This window comes from Aquila chrysaetos, chromosome 2 (genome assembly GCF_900496995.4).
Source record: "Aquila chrysaetos chrysaetos chromosome 2, bAquChr1.4, whole genome shotgun sequence".
Lineage (NCBI taxonomy): Eukaryota > Metazoa > Chordata > Aves > Accipitriformes > Accipitridae > Aquila > Aquila chrysaetos.
Window position 1 is genome coordinate 8,306,849 of NC_044005.1, and position 17,062 is coordinate 8,323,910.

The 17,062-nt window shown below is 43.6% G+C and overlaps 1 protein-coding gene across 1 annotated transcript in view; it reads right to left on the reverse strand.

Moving 5' to 3' along the window:
- Window positions 1-13,164: 13,164 nt before the first annotated feature.
- KCNH5 (potassium voltage-gated channel subfamily H member 5) overlaps window positions 13,165-17,062 on the reverse strand; it is a 160,783-nt gene continuing 156,885 nt past the window's right edge. Inside the window, exon 11 of the mRNA XM_029999954.1 lies at window positions 13,165-14,851. Within this exon, the coding sequence (XP_029855814.1) occupies window positions 13,904-14,851 (948 nt within the window). The 3' untranslated portion in view covers window positions 13,165-13,903. The remainder of the gene's footprint in view (window positions 14,852-17,062) is intronic.

Consider the following 17,062-nt stretch of genomic DNA (forward strand, 5'->3'; position numbering starts at 1 on the left):
TTTCACCATAAATAGAAAACGTTTTCTCTCCAGAGAACCTGTCCCTACACATGGCAACACCTATCTGTGGACACCTAGATTTGGATGCTTCACCCTCAAACTGAATTATTTCCACTCTGTCCGTCACAACTGTAATTACCGCTCCACACCCTGATACCATCACTGGCTGGGACAAAGGCTGTAGGATCTGGGTCAAAGCTACTTGCAAGGGAATAGAAAAAACTCCATCAATTTCCACGTGCTTTGCTTTCTGAGCTGAAGGCGTTTTGGAGCAATCGTGGTTTCAAGAACAGGTCGGCAATGTTGTGTATATTTATGTCAGAAAAGTCACTGGCACCTTGGCACAGATGATTCTTTGGGGAATGCCACCTGTGATGAAGCTAATGATGTAAGAAGCAAAGGGAGGAAATGTAGTAGAAATTATTTAAATTTCCAAGTGAAACACTTCTACCTCTACCCCACCCTCCCAATCTTCGTTTTTCATTTGGAATATAGTTAACATATGGAATTTTTTTGAAGCAAAGTTATGCATTTGCACCAAATAAAATGGAACATTTTATGAACAAAAGGTTATAAGCAAATTCTTACTATCCATTTAGATAAAGTATTCCCTTTTCACCCTGATTTGCCTGGGAGAGGGAATTAGATGCTACAGAAGTTTTACGGATGAGATACCTGTGCCCAGCTCAGCTTGATTTATTTCCTATTGTCTTCAGGCTAGTGAGGAGGAAGGCCAAGCATTGTTCCTATTGTTCTCTATACAAGCTCTATTCTAACAATAGATTTATGTGTCTCCCCCATCCCCTAGCCTCCTAAAAATAAGATTATGTTTTGCTCATTAATCTTAACAAATTGTGTTCTGCTTTGGCCAGGAAAACAAGAGCTATCGCTTTTATGATGCCAGAGCTCAAGAGAAGTAACAACACAAACACACAAGGTCAATAAAATGCACTTTTTATTCTGTATCAATGAAAATATAGCCACATGTAAATAAAGACGTGTGGAAAAAAAAAATCAACGTTGATCCTCCCTGAAGAAGTACAGTTCATTGTGCTAAAACCCATAATCCTTTGGGTTAGAAACAGTTGTCTGCCAATGCTTTAAAGTGACCCACATTTTCCTTGTTGAATTTTAGCAAACAGAAAAGTGCAACAAGAAGCTTGCTACAGATTAACCAATTTCAATTGACCACACATGGCAATGTCCAAAAGTGACAGGGGAGTCACATTTAACCAAAGCGTTCCCACGCATTCTTCCTCGGCAGTTACGCGAGTGGTCAAGGGAGCATCCACTCTGTATGAACTGATGTGTGATTTTCAGTACAAAGATGATCCTTCCTTGATGTAATTCATGATCCTTTTGCAGATTTCTGATATGGTAGCAGAGGTGCATTCCTTTTATAGCTGTTCAGTTTCAAATGCTTTATTTTTTTCTCTAGGTTTTTATAAGCTTCCTGCTGTCAAAATACAGTTCTCAATTGCTTTTGTAGAAATAATCCTGAAAGGCAGAGGCATTTAAAATCCCCCAAATCCTCAGTATATTAACAACAGCAAAAAAGATAGCTGGGCTGTTCAAAAATATCGTCAGTAACATGAATGTCATTTGCATTGGCTAGTGTACAAAGAGCAGCAAGTAGTAACAAAAGAAACATTATCTAAGCAATAACCCTTTCCCCCAATTTCTCCCTTGCAAAAAAGAGTTTTCTCAAAATATTTTTCTTCCCCGCAGTCCAGTGTCTGTGAATCACATACATTCAAAAGCTGCAGTTACTTTGTAGATCATTTTTTTCCCATATGAGCTTTTAAAACCAGTTGTTTTGCCCAACTTCTCCATGAGGGTTGCACAAACACGATTATACCAGCTGGTGCTTTTTCAGCTAATGGGACACCTTGAAATTTTAAATCAAAACTAAGGACCTCAGGGTAAAAAAAGGAGGCTTTAAAGCCCATTATGCTTTGCTTGGGAAGAAAGTCCTGCTAATGTTAGTGGAACAATTCCCACAAGCCAGGGATTAGCGCTGCAGGATTGTCCCTGTTAGGTGCTCAGGGGTGCAGAGCGAGACATCGCAGCACAAGCGTGGGTCAGTGAGCGCTGAGCTGGCAATACAAAGCTGCCTGCTCCCAGGGAAAGAAAAAAAAAAAAATGCATATTGGCCATGCAGCTGCATTTCAGCAGAGAAAAAGAAAGAGAAGGCAGGTTATGCCTAGGATGGGTGCTCAGCACAGACCATGTGGGTACATCACGAGGGCAGGCTGGGGTGGTTTTTTAGATTTAGCCTCTTCTGTGCAGGCTTGTATAGCAGCTCCTGCTCAGTTTAGTTTTCACTTCTCATTTGGGGTGAGGGGGAAAGCCTAAGAAAAAAAGCTAGGAAAATAGTACAACATTTTGACTGTAATGGGTTCCTCAAAGATGACAACACTTCATTTAGAAAAATCTCCCCCTGCCACTAATTGTCAGAAAACTGTGAGCACGGCGTTACGAAGGTACTTCACCAGACACCACCGGGGAGCTGGGAGTGCACAGACACATAGGCAAGATCATGCCCACCCCTCGTCCCTCTTCCCTCCCGGTATATATTCCCCAGACTTTCCTTCATTTAAGAGACTAGGAGGACTAGTTCCTAAACATAAGTGGGAACACATAAGCATTTCAAAGGGATGAGGAAGGCAGGGGAGGAATCCTAAAACCCATGCCAAAACTCCCATGGCCCTCATGGAGCCAGGACTTCACCCTTCGAAGCCTGGTCTGGGTCTGGGGTGAGGGCTACACTTCATGAAGTCCTGTGCAAGCTGCTCCTTCCCTGTGTGATGCTCTGCTCCACTCCAGCTGCGGATGGACGTGAGGAAACACAAACAAAAGCTGAGCACATCAGCCCACGTCTGAATCAGCAATGCTTGGATACAGGGCTGCAGGGCAGGATTCAGAGTCTCACAGTACCTGGTGCACAACCTCCTGTCTTTGTCATTGTGTGTCTCTGTGGTAGCAATAATAACTTTATTTTTAACTGTGCTTCTCCCCAGAGAGAGTTTGCACAGATTATGTACATATCTGGCTTGCACAAGGATATTCTAGACAGTCATGAATTTTGAGCAGTTACTTTGGATGGAAATTACTGACAGTTCAGACACCGAGAATAAGTCATTTGGATTCAAATATGTATTAATTAAAAAGTGCCCTTTCCCTGATCGGTTCAGCTGATTTTTATGGCAATTCACCTTGCTGTCCCAATCTTCAAACACATCCTGTACATTTCTGCCTGCATTTGGCATGCAGCATTTTGTAGGGCATGAAATCTTGGATCCATTTGCATTAGACAAGGGCCTGAAATTAAAATTCTAGTACCCGCAGTTCTCAGTTTTGAGAAAGCTCAGCCCACACTGGAACTCACTGTCCAGGTCCGTCTGTGAGAACTGGGTTAGAGTATAGAGAAATTAATGGAAAGATTTCCACTGAGCTTAATAAGAACATTTACAGAAGATGCTCGAAGTCTGAAAATATGTACCTTCAAAACAAAGAACACAATTCAGAAGATCTGCTGAGACCACTTTACTGAATCACTCTGTCACTGGCTGGTATTTAAGCAGGATGTTAACAAATCAGCTCTAACTACAATTCCTATCAGCAGATTATTTCTTCTGAACACAAATAGCAAAACAGATCATTATGTCATTAAATCTGCTGATACAACATTACTTAATCAATTTTCCCATTTCTACAAGTTGCTAGCCTAATAATCTAGGCAAGAAAAAAAGAAGTCAAGGAAGGAGGAAAAGTGAAAGAAAAGACAGAAAGAAAGAAAGAGAAAGAGAAAAGAGATAAACAAACAAGGAAGGGAAACACTGCTTTTCATTGTGGAAAATATTCTGCTTCATATTACGTAGCTTTGAAAACACGCAGAAATTATCACAAGATACAGAACTACACCTGCATGTAAAAGCCCCAGCCGAGTGCTATATGCATAACAACAGTAAATAGGTATGTAAAGTTTATGAAGCATATCATGTCCTAATTCATGTGAGAACGGTTTGCAGTACTAATGGGATTTCGTTACATAAACTGTGCTGATAAGGCATTGGAGCTTTAGACAGTTAGCAAGTGTATTTTTATTATTGGCATGTTTTCCGGAAAAAAATATGGTGAACCTTTATCTCCACTGCATCCCCACAAGCTGCAGGTTTACTGTGGTGTCCCATGTCCCTTACAGGGCCACAGCTTTCTTAAAGGACAAAAAAATCGACAATCAGTGACAAGCAAGGAAGGGAACAAACCTGTCCTATGAGAAATACTGCAGTACCAGCTTTAGGAGCATTTTTGAATCACTGCGGAACTAGTGGCAGGGGAAATACATTGAGGTTAGTTGTGAAATTTGCCGGTGCTAGTAAAATAGTGCTAACTGTTCCATTTGAGGGAACATGTTTTGCATGCAAGTTTTCTGGGAAAGCTGATTAGCCAGTTCTGCACTCCACAGAAACAAGCCTTAGTTCCCCTTGTCTGAGTACAGGGCTTTTATTGGGACAGTTGAAAGGTACATTTACAGTGTTTGCTTTGCACTTTAACGCTAATGAGCTTTTTCACTGGTATCAATAAATTCTCCCGCTCACATGTTTAGCGTTCCTTTGGCATGCATTGCCAGATAAATCCTTTATTGTCTTTCTGGTAGCTTGCCCAATTCCCACAAGGCAGATTTTTAAAACCCAAATCCTTGCTAGCTACTGCCTCTCCTACTCGATAAATTGAATTTACCACTTGATAGAATTACGCAGTTGGTGGCATTCAGCCCTTCCTTTAAGTCAAAAAAATGTGGCTGGGAATCTACAGAGCATCAACGGGCAGTAGGAAGAGTTGGGAGGTACCATAGCATCCTTGGACCCACAGTCCTTTTCTAAGAAGAGCCACATCGTGGGAGGACTCTGCAGAACAAAAACCCTTCTGCTATTGATTTCAGGAGAAGGATGTTCACACTGATGTACTGATGACCCCATAGCGATAAGCTCTGAACATACAGTGAGTGCAATGGGGTTGCTGGTATTCAAAAGCTAGGTTTAAACTACTACTGTAGGTGACATTCCAGCTCTGTAATTTTTAAGTACCACCTGACTGAGCTTGTTTGTAATGCCAGGACTCCTAATTATACCTAAAATTAAAAAAAAAAAAAGAAGCCGTTGCCAAACAGCATTTGATGATACAAGTGAAGAAGGCAGTAATTAATCCTGCAGGGACAACAAAGGACTAATTAGAAGCAGAGCAGAAATTTTGTTTTGCTTTAGAGAAAAAAAACCTTTTTCCATAAGAGCTCGGGTAAGACACCTAATTTACAAACTGAACTGTGACGTCCGACTAATGGTCCTGGCAGCAGCCCTGGATGCAACTGGATTCCCAATTGATCAGCCAGAAAGCACAGTGTACCACCTCGCCTGCTTGCAATGAGCCATGCGTGTCCTCTCCTGCCCCACCAGCTGGAGGAGGTGGACACCAGCACAAAAGGGTTTTTTTCCTAGGAAAACAAAGTGGTGATGGAGAAAAGAGGTGCAACAACTCAGGAAATTCTTCTGAAACCAAGCCTAGGACAGGAAAGCACCTGCGTGTCCTGGCATAGCACACATGGAAATGTTGAGCAAAGCCCTAAGGTCTGCCCGAGGAAATGAAGAGGACTTTTACTAGCACTACACGGCATCAGTTCAAAGTGCCGCTGGTGGTGAAGTTCACCTAAGGTGTAACCGGAGGAGGAAACCAGAGGAAATGGTCACCCATGGCAGATGCTGGACTGAGCATGAAGCTGGTGTCTCACTTGAGTTCCCCTTCTCAAACTGGCTCATTAAAACCCGCAAACTCTCCAATCCCTGCTATTCCATGGAACACTGTACTGTTCAAGATTGTACAAAAGGTCCATAAATAAAATTAAAATGAAGGTTTGTCTAATAAAATAGTGCACTGAGAATGGAAGAAGGCTTGCCCTGTTAGTCCTGTTTAATTTGGAGACTTGCTGCTAAGCCACAGATTGGAAAGGATTTTTCGAGTAACCCCATGAGGCATCATGGATATGGAGGAGGTTACAGAGTCTGGAAAAATGGCTTTTCAGTTAAATCTAATAGGGCCAGGTGTAAACCTTGGAATGTGCCTAGAAAAGCAGGGAATAAGCCTGGGAATGGGGCTGGGGCAGACTCTAGGGATGTGCACGGGCCAACATGGACATACCCAGACCCTTTGGGCAAGCCCAGGCCATTTCAGCAATGGTGTCCACAAACTGACAGTGGCAGGAGCAGGCTGAATCCAGAGGGTTGGGAATCACCTCCGGATCCAGCCGCTAACAAGAAACCTACTTGCCACTGCCCTTCACGCGTTTTCTATAGCCTTGGATGTGCACGGCTGCCAGTGCAACACTGAAAACCAGCTCAAATGCTATTGATTTTCTGATGGCATTTTCAGACACCGTAATCACCTTTCACTGGGCCAGGGAAGAGGTTGGAAGAGGGAGTGGGTGTTCCTAATGCATCCATATTAGCCCACTGTTTCCAGAAACTGCATGGTCACTGAGACATTTTTTTCAGTGTTTGCCATCAAGTGTGGATGTTAGCTGATGCCCAGTGACGGGCTTCATTTATTTATATGCCATAGTTTCAGAATATGCCAAATTTCTCTGGTGTCTGCTTGATGAGTATCAGCTCTTAGAAATATTCATTATCTTGAAAGTTGGCACCACATTCCTCAGTATGGTATTTAAATTGAAAACCAGAAAATAATGGAACAGAACTAAGAACCTTCAAATTTTACCTCCTCTCTATTTGTGCTATTAAAATCTACAGAATCACCGGATGATAAAACAACATAGCTTGGACGGGACCTTTTGGAAATCATTTGGTCTAACCCCCCTGCTTAAAGCAGGGCCAGCTTCAAATATAGAGTCCAAACACCGATGCTACACAGTTTGGATACCATATGCCCCCTTCCGACAGGTCTTTGGCAAGCTGGAAGAGCTTTGGCTCTCCTGAAGCCCACATTTTCCCCTAAGGGCATCTATATTTGAGTATCCTCTAATGGTCTTTCCCTGTTCCACAGCTGTCCCCCCAGAAAGAGCTGCCAGACTCATCCTTAAATGCCACCTGAAGGAAAGAGGAGCCTGTCAACTTCCAAATAAATAAATTAGGAAGATGCAAACAGCCACTATGCAGAGACTAGTAAGTATTGACTTCAGTGGAACATGGTCACCATTTTTGGACACCATTCTTTACATCCTTTCCTCTCCCCTCTCTCCTCCCACTGCACAGCACAGAGCCAGGGCTCTGCTGTAGCCTGGGCAATCGCCTGACAGTTGGTCACTCTCTGTCTACCTTGGAAGTTCTTCACTACAATTTTTCCCTTTGTTGGACGTTTCCAAGCCTTGGCTTCTTTCCACTGCATGCCACAGCTCAGTGATAAAACTCCTAGCATCCTCAATACCTCAGAGCAGTCAAAGATCCCAAATAGGTGATAGTCTTTTACTGTCCAAAAATTGACTGGCGATTCCCTGCTGTGCCTTGGTGTTGCGCATCATGATGAAGAGCATCTCAGCTGCTATATACCTGTGAAAATGGGGGTCCCTGGACTATCCTGTCATGTCATTGGGGTAAAAAGTTAAAAACCTGATCACCACAGGCCAAGAACTGAGCATCTGAGTGTCTTTATGGAGCTCTCATTAGCAGTTTAGGAGCTGAACACTTTGTTTCTGGCTGCAGGCTGAGACATTTCAGTGGTCCCTGTACTGTTAGTCACACCTATATGAAAGTTCTTCTGTGCTGGGAAGATGGTAAGTGGTCCCTTTAGGAGGCATCTTTTTATACAAACGAGATCAGGCTGGGAGCTTGAGTTATGGGTTGCATTCACTTCATTTACCCTCCAGCAGTCTACAAATAAAGTGTCTAATCTAAAGTCATTACTCTACAGTAAATGATGAGAGACTGGCACCTCCACAGCACGATTTATCCCACCTGTCCAAAACACCTGTCTTAAATGGGCCAGATCTGAGTCCCCATTCCAAACAGGCAGGTATATATGCATATGGTGTGTCGATATATCCTTTGCAGGCAGGCAGAAATATACTCTGCCAATTGCTCGGTCTGAACTGAATCTGCTCTGAACCAGATAACATACACTCATGCCACTGGCAGGGGAGGATGTGTGTGGGGGACTGAGCCCAACCTAATATAAAATCCTTTTTATAGGGCTTTTAATTAAGGCTAATTGATGTATTGGTGGCAGACAGCCAAATACAGAGTTGGTGCACACCAATAGTCTCAGACTACGGGCCAAGCAAACTTACATCTCCAAGCAGAAAATAATGAAGAAATGTACTTATCTGCTTTATAAACAATGGATAAAAAGGTTGTGAGAATATTGCCCCAGATGCCTGGTTCCACCTGCCTTGCATCAGGAGGCTGATTAACATATGATAAATTAATATGATTTATTTATCATGGCCTGGTCAAGCCCTTTTTGAATGCTTCTATCATTTGAATATTCAAAATCAATATGTGCCTTCTTGTCCCACTGTGCAATACAAGGTCAATTTTCTGTATGACTAAATGCACCCTCAGTAAGGATGATTTTATTTTGTTTGTCATTTGTTAGATATCACGAAGCTGATCTTTGCACAATATTCTTTATGTCAATAGGAAAATTTGCTGCTTTTCTGCCAGAAATAATGTGGATTTCTTGTCTGGTTTAGCTCCATTCAGCACTTTGCTTTAAGAATTTATTTAATTTTGAAATGCACTGTAACATACTAAACCCAACAAAACACGTAGAGATCATGTTATCAGTTTGTACCAAAAAATAAAGGGAAAGTTATAAAAAAATATTCCCAGGTGTGGAAATCTAGCTGGATCAAACTTTTCCTCTCTGTAGGCTACATGGGAAAGCGCTGCTTTGGCAGCACAGACATACATGAAGGACTGGGGCCATCCAGGAAAAATGACAGCGTCAACTTTTCTATTTCCTTCCTTAAATTCCCTGAAGGATAGCAGTGCAGATCCAGAAGTGCCAAGAAAAATGCAAACTACTGCTGTTTAGTGCTCCCAGCTCTCACTGCAGCTCAGGATGGGAGAGTCACAGAGCCTGGGCTGCCACGGAGACATGCCTTTCTCCAAAGGAATCTCACTTCTCAAGCTCTCTCTAACAAGTATGTTAGCAGCAAGACTACAAAGCATTATAGATCCTATAGACATGAAGATATGTGTTAACACAGGAGCTTCTGGTGCAAAAAAAGAACTGAAAAAAAGCCTTTAGATGCAGCCTATTAAAAACAACAGTAACAAAACCTGTTAAAACCTTCTTCTGTAGCAAAATGGTATTTGAACACTTTTTTTAAAAAACAGGTATCACTTTGATGCCACCTCACTTAGGAAAAAAATATTTATTTTAACAAACAATCTGTCCAATTCTGACATCCAAAAGATAGGTTTGGGTTTTCTAAATGCTCAAAATCCAAGTAAAAAAGTGTCAATTCATTACAATATATCCCTCTACCTCCTCACTCCCAAATTCCATATTAAACCTTTGGCTTTTTATTTTCCCTTCCAGTTCAGGACATCTTTTTCCCCCAAAAGCCTCCAAGCTATTTCATGAGCACAACATCTGTTTTCTGACCCATGCAAATGATGACGTCTGTATAATGGTCTCAGTTACTTCCAGAGCGACTGCTCACGGCTTGCAAATAGTACAATGTTATTTCTGCAGCTGCCAGTTCTCTAAAATTGTCCTGGGATCCAAAATACACTTTAAGGTCCAATATGATCATCAGATTCAACCTTCAGTTCACACCTGTGTAACAGAGTTGCTTTCCATGTGGTGGTAAATGCAGACTGAATTTGAATCTAGCAATGAGCCCAAACTTTGGTGCCAGCAGCATCCAGTCCCTATAGTTGTGCTACTTCTGCAGAAAAGGGAAAAGAATGGGCAAAGCTTAACTTTGTCACTTCCAGAGTCAGCTCTGCTCTAACCCCTGTCCCCTGGCAAAGACAGAAAGATGGAAAACAGGATTTACAAATACAAACTCATTAGAACTGAATCTTCACTACAACAATTAATTTTTTTAGTTATTATCCTGAAGTGCTCTTCTATCTCGTATATGTAACATTACACAAAAAAGCTATTAAAGGTACTCTAGTTCATTTGCTTTGGAAAGTGTTTACTTTTCTGTACACGTTTGATTTCTATTCCAAAGTCCACAAAGATAAAATCCACTTCTGTGCAGGTAAAATGCTTTGAACACACAAAGCACAAGGTAAGTGCTAAGAATGCTGTTACCAGCACGCGGCAGAACATCCGTACAGGTATACAGCTCTTAAAGGAAAGGAAGCATGCAGCCGAGAGCTCCCGCCACGCGGCACGTAGCTGCTTGTGCACCGGCTTAGGTGGAAGAGACACGTTTGTGTCCTTATTGCACTTATGACTATAGGTGGTTGCTTTCAGTCAAGCCTGAACTACGGGACTATGACTCATGCTCCTTTAACAGCAAAGGAATGCCCCAGTCGGCAGCACGCTCGATCGCATCATGCACAACTGCTAGGGGACAGGGAAGCTGAACCAGTGCCCAGGTAACAACTCCATGAAACAACACGTAATGCTCCGATCGTGAAATTGCAAAGGCAAAGTGCTTCAGAATTGTACAAGCCATATTTTCAGAGCAATAGCCACCAGAGTCAATCCTGCAAATTGGGCCTCCGGCTGCACCCCCAGCACACAAGACCTGGGATAGCCCATCTGCAGGCTGCATTTATCATGTTTGCAAGACACCCATTGCGCTACTACCTCCTACAAAGTACAAGCTGGTTCCACTGAACTTGCAATGGACAATATTGGAATATCAGAGCCAAAGCAGCACTAGAAATGGACCTGGAAACACCGTATTTGTTTCATGAACTTGGTATTTTACAGTATTTATAGCTTTTAGCCACTACACATTTTAACCAGTTGTGTAATAGACATTCTGGGCTCAAATAATTTTCAAGGTCAGATTAATCCTGTTACACGTCCTCTCACTGTAAAGTGGCACAATGTTACACCTGACTTGCAAGATAAACCTAAATAGAGATCCCTTTGCATGCCATGCAGTTCTAACTAGAATTAGTATCAGTTACAAAGAAAAGAAGTCCTTCACAAAGGCAGAGGAATGCCATTAAGGCTAAAGCTTTCTAACGAAGTCACCCCCATTACCCTGCTGGCTCTTTTGCAGCATCGCATCGTGGCAGATTCATGCATTCAAGGAACTTTACCAAAATCTGGCCCCCAGACAGCCTCCGTGACTCAGCTATTCACTGGGCAGCTCTGGGCAGTTGCTGTGTCTGTCTTAACCAGCAATCCAAGTCAGACAAGAACATTCAAATCTTCAAAGCTTGGCACTTAAATTGTACCCACAAGGTCTGCACATACTCCAGGAGCCTGAAGCAACCCTATAACTCCCTAACCCTATAACCACCCAATTAACTACCCAAGTCCCAGGGTAGGATTTAGAGTAGGACCTTGAAGGTCCTGCTGTTTTGCAAGTGCAGTTCGTCCTTGAAGACCAAAGCATGGTTGCAGAGTTACAGATTTACACTTGTGTCAGGACAACAGCTGCAAAATACAGCTGAAAGTTTTGACAGTGGCAACTGCAGCAGTGGAAAAGTGTAATGAGCAGGCAGCCTAACCACCAGGATTTTGGGAAGAGCTGTCCCTTTTGGTGGCTTTTTATTCTTCCTTTTTCTTTTTTTCTATAACTTCCTAAAGAAAGGAACTGGAGAAGGGGCAGAAACCGGACAGAAAGGAACAGCAAATGAGAAAGACCATCATCTCCCAAAAAGCCTCCAGGAACTGACACAACAGAAGCAATGACTTCTTCGGCTTTCTTATGAACTTTTGGGAATTCATGGGTTTGGATTTCACAGCAGAAGATATGTTCACCCTAAGATGCAGTTTCCTAATTGCCACTACTGCAAATGATGGTTTGGTTTGGTTTGGTTTTTTAAGTTTTTCAGGAAGCAATTTAGTTTAGTTTAGTTGCCTAATGTTAAGTAATGGTTCTGGTATTGGTGTCTGGTAAAGATGCCCACTAATTACAAACACGTCTTCTATTTACCTGATTCATAGTGATGCCTTGTGGTACATATATGTTTTACTCCAGGCACTTCTGAAAACATGGGATCTTGATGCAAGAGGCCATTTAAGCGTGAAGGGGAAATCCTTCTCTGAAGGAGCCATTGCACTCTGCTGGGCTGGCCTCAAGCTGTACCGGTTAACAGCTCTGAAGCTGCGATGGCCATTTCTGCTGTGCGTCACATGTACCTGGATTCAAACCCAGTGCAAACAGAGAGGCAAAAAACCCCACCACACTCAGGTGCAGACCCAGGCAGAGTCCAAAACCTCAGCTCCAAACAGGAGAACAAGCAGGATCCAGTGCAGGAGCCTGCCCTGCTGCAGCCCTGCGAAGCCAGGAGTGCCGCGTGGAGGGCGATGCTCGAGCCTAGGAGGTGGAGGTGGGCTCTGAGCATGATTCAAGACTGGGAGATGCTGATGGGAGCCAACTAAGAGGAGGGTCAGAGCATCTGACACAGACCTAAGGGACTTAGTACGCGTGACGACTGGCTGTGCGGGCACTGCAAGCCTGCTCTTGAAGCGTGCCTCCCCTGCACTGAAACCTTCCACGAGGCCAAGGCAAGAGCAGCGGGCAGCACCCTAGGGAGGACTTCATCTCCCCAACACACCCACCACTCTCCCAGCCAAACTTTGTCATCCAGGTACCTTGGACTAAAGGGACTTTTACCCTGACTGGTTATTTTCTCTCTTTCTCAAAGGCAGTTGCAGACTGATAAACGTCCTCCGAAAAGAGGGTGGAGGGGGATTAACTGCAGCTTTTTAACTTCAGGCTTTCAAACCTGCTCACATGGCTCCCGAGGAGCTGAAATACGATTGTTCCCTCCCTTGCTCAGACCTCGTGCAAAGTCTTTCTGCCAGGGGCAATGGGGGGGCCAGCGGGAGAGCAACCTCAACCCTGCAAAAATGGGACATCCTAATGAAGATACTGACAGATCCGGACACCGTCGCTGAGTGCTGCAGAGAGAATCTACATAATGTTACTCTAACAGTTCAGTAAAAATGGCATCAGTAAAAGGAGGTTTTCAAGAAAGAAGTTACCCCCAAACACTCAGGGAGTGCAGCTGAGACAGTTTCTGTTAGTTTCATTTTGTTACATAAATCACCATTATTATTTCTTACTTACGATGTTAAAAGAGCAGGAGGATACTTGAAATAAAAGGCTGTGCATGCACAATACCCACACGAATAAATTCCAGTGATCCACCCCAGCACCAGACACGGTGCCCTTCCCTGGCCACTGAACTGAGCCCTCCCTTTAGGAGGAGTAGGGGAATTTATCACCAAATATACAGTATATTGTGATGGAATGATACCAGGAAACAATACTAATTGGAGTCTGAACGTGTCCTCTACGTCATGTTAATCTACTGCTTAACTTGGCAGAAAAGACAGTGAGGAAATAAAAGCTCAATTCACCCAGCCTGAGATCAAAACTGTCATGGCAATATTGGCAGGTTAGACCCTGATTCTTTAAATAGTACATTGCCTTTGTTAAACAAAAGTCATTCTTTTATTACATAATAGAGATTATAAATAAATGTAAAGTGTGCATGCAGTCAACTGCATATTATACAAGCAATATCTATGTTAATAATTGTTTTCTTTGGCAGGCCAGAATCCAGCTGGACATGCAATATTTACATATCAAAATCCTTGGTGTGTTCAAGTCATATTGGATGCAAGTGAAAATATATATGTATATATATTTACCGTATACACACACACATATATATGTATAAAGGTATATATACACCTCTGCATATATACTGTATACATATATACACATAGGTATATGCTAAAAGTGGATTTCATCTTTTTCTGATTCAGGTGATGCAGGCCTTGAAACACTAAAAATATCCTGACAGGGTATCTGGGGGGGCCGCTGGGGTGATAAATGAGATGTGGGGGAAGAGATCTGGGGTACGTTCTTTTCAGACAATATTTTTAAAATTTCTGCCACCTGTTTCTCAAGGGCAGCCATCCTACTGCTTAGCAGCTGGATATCTTCTTTGAGTTCGTGCTTGACTTCCTGCAGCGTGGTTTGTAAGGCCTGCTCAGGAATGGGGTAGAAAGGGTGCCGAGCATCAGCCTGGATGGGGCTGTGCTCCAGAGGGCTGCGAGTCTCACCAGCTTTATCCAAGCGAAGGTCACTTTTTGTTATTCCACTGTCACAAGAGTCTGTTTTCCTCAGTGGGTTTTTATTTACACCGTTCTCCGAGTCATTGCACTTGGGGTCGTCAGACAGCAACCCCATGGACTCAGCCTTCGTGACGTTGTTCCAGTCCTCCTTCTTCTCCTCGTGAGTCCCCATCGTGTTCTTCAGTCGAAGCCACCCTTTCCCATTCCCGTTTTTCATCCGCATGGGACTGTTTACTTTGAGACATTTTTGGTCCCCATTTCCATTTGGCTTGAGCTCCATCGCATCCCTGTTGTTCTGCTTCACGGCCTCACTGGTTTTCATGTAAGCCAGTGACGTCTGGATGGGGGTGATCTGAGACACGGTGACCACGCTGGTGCCTGTGATGGAGGCCCCGTTCTGCACGCTCCGGCTTTCCACCTGAAGCTGGTTCCTTTCTGGGTCGATGTGGGTTGAGCCTTGATTACGCATCTCCTTTTGCTGTTTGAATTTCTGGAAGAGTTTCCGCACAGGGTGGTCCACAGGGATGCTCAGCGTCACCTCGTTCTTCTGGCGCAGGCGCTCCTCTTCTTCCTTCTTGACATCGCTGATCTTCCGGAAGATGATCTATGGGGGATAAATCCACAACAGAGTCAGCACCCAAAGGACATCGCATATGGCGAACATCACTGGGAGATGGGGAAACAGTATTGAGGGAACAGCCATTTCTCCTTCCTTTCTATCTTAATTTCTTGCAGTGAATTTAAATGGAGCCGATCACAACATAGTAACCTCAGATATATGCCACTGCATAGATAGGGTACATACACACACACACACACACACACACACACACACACACACTTTCTGAAAAGTGTAGATTGAAAATGGGTTTCACCTTTATTTTTGATGCAGAAGATGGAGCCTTGAAGAACTACAAATATCCCGACACCAAGAGAAGGAAAGAAACTGAATAAAGAGAAGAAAGAAAGCGAGCAAGAACCCAAATACTGTGATACCTACCTACTCATTACGCACGCTCATACCTGTTCCATCACTATCTTTAGTACAGACCAAAAGGAAACAGTAATTCAGTGGAGACTACACAGCTCTAAGTTTAATTCAACGTACATACCCTTCCAGAGACTGGAAAATCCAAATGTGTTCAATACTTTCTAGCTTTGCTTATTGCTAGTTTTGTAGGAGTGGCTGGAGGGTGCAATTAGGTTCTCCGTGTGCCACGCTGTGTGGTTTCACACAGCAACACAAGTGTTTCCTGGAGAGTTTATATGTCTAATATGTGTGGGTGTACTGGGAGCACCATGGAGAAGCACCGTAACAGGGTTTGTGATTATAAAACCCAGCAATATCCACTGTTTCGCGATGCCGTGCTATTTAATGCTGCAGTTATTTCACCCTGCAGCATCTCTCAGGCCCCTGAGAAAAAGGAATCTCAGCCTCAAGCTGTGGAAGAATCCACAGAGTAAAAACCTTTCTGTTGATTTTATGCATGTTACTCATATGAATTTTTTTAATTTTTTTTTTTAGGTTCAACCATTTTTCTCGAATGCAGGACTGAGGCACGGTAAGGAAGCTCTGGTTCTCTGGATGATGATACTAAAATGAAAAGCAGCACGGGATTAAATGCAAATATGGACTGTGTAGGGATAGTGCTGGTAAGAAGAGTAAAAGAAAGCCTCTGCAATACACAAACAAAACTCTGTGACAGTCAGATGTAGGTTTTGAAGTATCCATTTGAGTATCCATGTTTCAGTATCTATTTACTTTTTATAAAAAGGCTTCTCACGCCTGTCCGTATTTGCAGAGAAATAGTTGCTTTCAAGTTTTACATCTTCAGAAGTCGGCAGAAGAGTGCCACAATGGCTACAGCTCCTCCCCTGTATGAATCTGGGATGAGCTGGACTTCAAAGCTTCGTTAGAGAGCTTTCAAATGCAGTAAATATATCCTTGTGTGCTGCTGATAGATGCAGCTGCTTATAATAATTTGGAAAGTTAACATGTTTATTAGAAGCCCAGTTTAAAAAAAAAAAAAAAAACCAAGAGAGAAACATGGAAGATACTTTCATCTGGCTCTTCTGACCTAGATGCAGCGACACATGCACTCATTTGGAAGCTCTCCTTCATTAGCGCCTACCCTCATGGAGCAACTCTCTCTCTCTCAGAGAAGGCACTGGGGACAGCAAACACATGCAAGAGAAGTTGCCCTTGATTCAAAATTAAGTAATCGCATTTCATTGAAGCCACGCTCTCTAAATGAAGATTCGGAAGGTGGGTTGTGTTGTTTTGTTTGTGCCTTTCTTTCCCTGGAGGGCAGCGTGGCACCTCTGGCAGACGACGGCATGCTGAAAGCAACCAGCTGCAAGGATGTGTCCCCAGGCCGTGTCTCAGAGAAGATGGATGGTTCCTCCACGGATCTCCCTGTCCTGCTGTGCTGCTTTGCCCCATGTTGCGCCAGGCCAGAGTGGCTGGGTCCCCGAAAACATCTGGGGCGGGGAAAACATCCTCTACGCAATGTTTCCCTGCTCTCTGGCCATGACCCTACTTCACAGGTTGAGCACCCCGCTGTCCCCCTGCCAGCTTGTGCCTGGCAGGTGGTTGGAGGCAGCCGGGGATGCCGCGAGGCAGGCAGCTGCCTGCAGTCTGGCAGGGGCTCACCGCGCTCCCGTGTCCAGCGCGGCGCTGAACGCGCCGTTGGGAGAGGCACGAGGTAACTTGGACAACTTCTGTCCTGCCACCTGTTTATAAAGACCAGAACGACAACAACAAAGACCACAGCACCAGTTTTTGATTTCTCTCCAAACGCTTGCACTTCACTGA